Source organism: Nestor notabilis, unplaced genomic scaffold (assembly GCF_000696875.1).
Source record: "Nestor notabilis isolate BGI_N333 unplaced genomic scaffold, ASM69687v1 scaffold25695, whole genome shotgun sequence".
Lineage (NCBI taxonomy): Eukaryota > Metazoa > Chordata > Aves > Psittaciformes > Psittacidae > Nestor > Nestor notabilis.
The window spans coordinates 10925-16947 of record NW_009928284.1 but is presented as its reverse complement, the minus strand read 5'-3'; the positions used below and the strand labels follow the sequence as shown (position 1 = coordinate 16947).

Below are 6023 nucleotides of genomic sequence, written 5' to 3'. Positions count from 1 at the left end.
TGTGTTGGGGTGGATTGGACTGACTCCTGCGTACAGCTGCAGCCTTCAGGGTGTTCAAAGCTGCTGAGCTGAGTGGTGGGAGGCTGAGAGGAGGGTCCAGAGCCCCCTTGGCTGTGAGAATAGATGAGCACAGAGGGATGTGGGAGCTGGGGTGGGTGGTACGGTGCTGACACAGCAGGCAGGTACCAGCACGGTGCTATTGCTCAATCTACAACATGATGATGGAGCTGATTTCTGTCAAGGCAGGGTCCCTGGAGGCGAGCACAAAGCGGGGTGCCAGGGCGGGCTGTGCCAGTTGAGGCATGTGCAGAGAGCCAGGGCACCATGTACCAACCCTGGACTGCGGTGCATTACGTGTGCCGGGACTGCCCCAAAGCCAGTGCTCCAGGGCATTCCCCATGCTGGAGGAGGGGAATCCTACCTAGAAAGCAGCAAATGTGGCTCTTTTGTACAGGCTGCAACCACCTCATGCAGATAGTGCAGGTAGGGCAGGAGGATGGGGACAGGATGTGGTGGTGTTTCCAGAGGAGGGTGGGTGTACTCCGGATTCTGGTCCATGGCCAGTGTCCAGGGACAAGGTAACCTTTGTGTGAGCAAGGTGGGCTGGATGAATGCTGAGTGCATCCCAGGGCTATGCCACACCAGCAGGCACGGTGAGGACACTGCAGCCCGTCCCAGGGCACACGTGTTCCTGCCTAACGCAAGCTTGCCCAGCCCTCAGCTTGCTGCCCCTTCTCTATATGCCTTTAGGAGTACCCTGTGCCTGGGCAAGTGACTCCAAGCATCACTCCTGAGCGTCAGAAGTGCTGCAGAGATGAGTCATTGGTGATGCAGAGATGGGAACAGCCCTCTGGGCTCCCTCCAGCAATGCTGGGTGCCCCTGAGCACCCTCCAGCCCTTTTCCAGCCCGGTTTTGCCATGGCAGCTGCACCAGAGGCCCCCAGCATGCCTGGATCCTCGCTGAGAGCAGAGCAGGATCCTGCTGAGCCTGGGCTCGCATAGGACATCTGGGCCTGGGAAAGTGTGCCTCTTCCTTTCTCACCCCTGAGCTGGAATCTGCTCCTATTAATAGCAAGCGGCTGTCGATAGCTGCTGGCAGCAGCAGGGAAGGGGACCAGAGCAGTGCCTGCTGAGCCCCTCCCGTGTCCCGGCCCTACCAAAGGGCAGAGATGGCCCATGGGCTGGGCTGCACCTACGAAATGATCCTCTGAGTCCTTCATCCTTGGGGAGCTGATGGAAGTGGGTGTAATGCTGTCCCTTGCTGTCAGATGTGTGCACCTCTTTGCTCAAAGCCTATCCCAACCTGGCACCCTCCACTCCTGCCCTTGCGGGCTGGGATGAGGCAACAGCCTGTCTGCACTGACCAACATGCTGGTGAGGAGAAATCAGATGTGGAGCCCACAGATTACCTGTCCTGCCAGTCAGGGCAGGGGCATGATCCTTACAAGTCATGTTTCTCTGCCTGGGGCATATCCAAACCCTGCAACCCTTTGACTGGAGCTGGTTGCATGAAGAAGAGCTGGTGATAACCAAGGTATATGGTCACGGGCATGTGAGAAGCAGCTCTGGGGCACCTCTATGGCCAGCTTCACTGATGTGCTGGGAGCCTGGGGTTTGCTGGCAGCTCTGGTGTGAGCAATGGTGTGAGGGCTGATGTGTGGAGGGAGCATGGTTGTACCCTCAGGACCTGCCCCAGGAGGGCACACTGCGGACACCCACAGCCATGGGAGAACACACCAGGGCACATCCTGCCCTGCCATTGCCACTGTGTGCCCCATGGGTGAGACAGGGGACACAGAGCTCCTGGCTTGGGCTCCCTCCTGCTTTTCCTAGGTAAAGGGCTTGTGCATGGTATGAACCTTAGGCGGTTCTGTGTGGGAATTGGGGTGGTCAGGTGGGCTGGGGCAGGGGCTATTGTGATGGGAGGTAGATGTTTGGTCTGACATGTTTTCCTGTGGCAGTCTGCCCCTGTGGTAGGGACGCTCACTGACGAGGAAGACAAGGTTTTGGTGCTCATTTGCTTCCTCTGCTGCAAGTCCTGGTGGGAGGAGAGTGTCCGCAGAGTGCAAGGCCCAAGCTCCTCACGGTGTAGGAGATGTTCTTCCCCATTCCTCCTCCAGCGCTCCAGCACCACAGGAGTGCCATCAGGACAGGAACTTCCCTGGTCGCTCTTGCTTACAGAGCCTGAGCAGGGAAGCTGCAGACCTGCCTCATTAAGTGCTTTGTCCTGGGACAGTGTGAGGTGTTGGCTGTTCCGAGGTGGCTGCAGGAGCTGCTCAGTGACGAAAGCCAGTATCTCTTATTTTTCCATTATAAAGATGATAACAAAGCCTCAAGCCCTGGGGTTTTCCCTCTGACCGACATCAGCGGGAGATCTGACCCTGCTCGGAGGAGACAGTGCCCTCTGGGAGCATCCCCCTCTTCTGGGCAAGGAAGGAGTGGGACAGTGAAGGCAGGGAGGGGAATTAAAGGCAGTGGAGCCCAAAGACCTGCCACCGTATCTGGGAACGCTGCCTGGCTGAGGTGTGTTTGCTGCCAACCTTTCCCTTCCATTCATGTGGGTTTTTCTCTTCTCTTTTTTTTTCCCAAGGTCTTGGCCACACTCACTGGAGCTATGAAGGTAAATACCCTGCAGTTACTCTGCTTTTTTCCTGCCACCCAGCACACCCTGGGCCCAAGCCAGCTCTGGTTAATGATTACAGGGCTCCTGTGCACACTCTGGCTCACTCTTCCCTCCTTCCTGACCCCATCACTCTACCAGTGCCCAAACCTAGGCTCAGATGGGCTGAGGAGCTGGGGGCTGCTCTGATTTGAGCAGGAAACAGGGGCTCTGACAAGGGTTTCCCCAGTCCCATGGGTGTGGGGGGACGCCCCTTAGGGCAGGGCTTCTCCCTGACCCTGTGCCAATGGAAGCAGGCTGAGCTCTCTAAGCTGGACTTGCAGCCTGTGCTGGGACTTTGACCTGCCCAGGGATTAGCTTGTGTCCTCACCTCCGTCAGCCTTGCTCCCCGCCTGGCCTTGCCCTTCCATCATAGCTTGGGGGCTTCTCCACAGCATCACTGCATTGCTAGCACTAATGCACCTCTTCCCATTGCAGTGGTGGGCCAGGTCCCAGCACCATCACTCTGCTAAGCACCAGGGGCTGGCTTGGACCTGCTAATGCACAGCTCCACCTTTATAGGGTCCTGTGAGAGCCTGGCCTGCAGATAAGCTTGGGTTTGCACTGGCACAAGATGCGCTGGAAGCAGTCCCCTATGTTGCAACAGGAGGTTTCTGGGGCATCATGTGTGCTTATCCCAGCTATGGCACTGGGGAGAAGTGGCAAGCTAAGCAGCCACCCCAGGCATGTGAAATGGCCCTCTGCAGGTCTATACCTGTTGCAGTTAACAGCCCGTCGGACCTGCGACTGTGGGCTCGTGTGATCCCAGCAGCACTGTGGTACATGGTTCAAGTAGCCTTATGGGTGACACCTGCCAGAGGCCAGGCTGTGCGAGGCAGCGAGCGTGTGAGGAGCTGCAGAGCAGCAGCCTCTCGCCTTGCCAAGTCCACTTGTAAATGATCTTCTCGCGCTCTTCCCAAACACCCCAAAAATAGACTTTCCTGGCAGCTCACCGCGCTCCGAGACCTTTCCTGATACAGCTGCATGCAGTCATATGGTGGCACAGAGCTGCTGCTGAGCTAACTTGATGGAAACTAACCTTAAAAGCACGGCTTATTCCCTGGCCGGTGCCTGTCCCCTTCCCCACCACCCTCTAAACCTCCTTCCTGGCTCCTTCCCTGTGTGGTCTCATTCCCTCTGTTCCTCCTCATACCAGACCGGGATCGCTGGAGTGAGGACTACAAGGACTGCGGGGGCACCATGCAGTCGCCCATCAACATCAACATGGCCAACACCATCTTCAGCCCCCAGCTGCGGGCGATCCAGCTCTCTGGCTACAGCCTGCCTGCCAACGAGAGGCTCAAGCTGAGGAACAATGGGCACACGGGTGGGTGCAGAGACACGGGAAGAGGCTGAAGCACAAGCACAGGTCCCAGCAGGAGCACGATGCCCTTTACCTGGGCTCTGGGAAGGGAATTCTCTTGCAGGCTGCAGTCATGGTGCCTTCAGCACCAAAAGGGAAGCATCCAGCTGTTGAGCCTTTACAGGTCCATGCGTTCTCCTGTGCTTTGCAGGTCCATCTCCTCCATACAGGAGAAGGAGAACTCATCACGCACCGCCTTCGGGAGCTGGCTCTAGGAATAAATTAAACCCCACATTTCCTTTAAAAATGTGTTCCTCTTGTTTCTGATGCAGGTTTGCAGCCACTGGTTCCTTCCCTGCATTTCACTTTCAAAGGACTAGTCAGTCTCTGATGTGGTTTAGCCTTACCTACCTCTCAGACCTTTAGGACACAACATGGGCCATCTTCTTTATGTCTGTGCTTCAGGATGGTATCTCAATATCTTAAGAAATTTTTATAGGTCTTTTGTTTCCCTTCTCCAATTTTAGAATGTTTTTGGAAAGTCTGAACATAACTTATCCACATTATTTTAGTATCGGTCTCACCATGCCAGATATGGAGGAAAAACACATCTCCTACGTGCTCACCACATCTGGGGATAGTGGATCCTGTTTGCTACCAGCTTTTTCTGGGAGCAAGCTGTTTTGTGCATGCTGATGCCTGCCAGTCACCAAGCTAAGGAAAGGTGATGGAGAAAAGGACTTGCTGTCGGTGTGATAAGGCACCTCCTTGCCCTGATAGCTAGTGAGATGGAGCTGACCTGTGTATACAGCAAACTCAACAGGTCAGACTCGCTTTACATGGTCAGATCAGCCACACAGTGCATGCTCAGAGCTTTATATTATGGCCTCCTGCCCTGCAGAGTTAAACTAGTTTTGCTCAGTAGTTGCTATTTTAGACACCCTGGCATCTGGTGTTGCTTGGTGTTTAGAAAAGCAGTCAGAGCATTTTCATGGCGGGGGGTTGGGGGAGAATAGTTTCTCACATGGTTATAAGATGCCTTTTTTTTGTTCTGGCAGATACCAGTCTGCTTTATGAAAAGCCATAAATAAATAAAAAGTTGCAAGTCCAGTAAGATATTAGTACAGTCACTCCTTTTTGCAATATAAAGTGTGTACGCTGTATAAGGCCTGAAAATGACTCAGGTAGCTGGTAGAAGGAATGCAGTGACTTAGATACACAAAAGAAATGTGGAAGTAGGTAAACTCCCGGGGAGGGAGCAGTCCCCCGCTTCCCGTATTTGAGTTTTGTATCTCTGAACCCAGTGGCAGGGAACACAGGACAAATGACTCAACACAGCCCTGTTATATGGTTAATCCCGAATCTGTGCCCTAGCTCGCTGAGGTGACTAAGGGACTCTTCACCTATAAAGAAAAAGGAGGGAAAAGAGCTGATGTTAAAAATGAGGTTAGAAAGTGTTTAGAAGGATAGAACACCCTTTCTCAGTGCCTAAGGATGCTCCTGCTATTTTTGCTGCATGTGCAGGTAACTTGGCTTTTAGATCTGCCACACTGCTGCAGGAGTCCAAGATAGCTGGCTAAACCATGTTAAAGTAAAAGGCAAAAACAAGTATGTATTTACCATAGTCAAAGAGGCACAATTCTAGCTCTAAATGCTTTCAGAAGATTTAATGCTTACGTGCCACCAGCTCCATAGCTGTCAGACACTCACAGGCTGCTTTATTTGAAATGTCCCAGCTCGCCAAGTGCTGCAGCTCGCTCTGTCCAACTGCCCTGCTCTCATAGGTATTCACCACTCTGCCAATATCTTTTTGTCCGTGGTCTCTTTATATTTAAATATATTGTTGGATAGCATGTGGCTTGGAGCTGGCCCCTGGGAGTCTCTGCAGAGGGGTGCTTCACTTCCCAGTGTTTTTGTGGCAGCTATTTTTGAAGCTGATGTATTTACTGGAGTGTTACTGTAGAAGTTGAACCCTGCCACATTGGCACAGCTCTGGGTGTTGACTTACCCATAGCCTCATGAAAGGTGGAAAGCAAATTCGTTTGTTGTGCCCAATTTCCA

The 6023-nt window shown here is 53.5% G+C and overlaps 1 protein-coding gene across 1 annotated transcript in view; it reads left to right on the top strand.

Moving 5' to 3' along the window:
- Positions 1–2590: 2590 nt before the first annotated feature.
- The window catches only part of LOC104405676 (carbonic anhydrase 9-like), a gene marked incomplete at its 5' end in the record, with an annotated part of 8172 nt that continues 4739 nt past the window's right edge, over positions 2591–6023 (top strand). Inside the window, 2 exons of the mRNA XM_010014445.1 lie at positions 2591–2620; positions 3816–3986. Coding sequence (XP_010012747.1) covers positions 2591–2620; positions 3816–3986 — 201 coding nt within the window. The remainder of the gene's footprint in view (positions 2621–3815; positions 3987–6023) is intronic.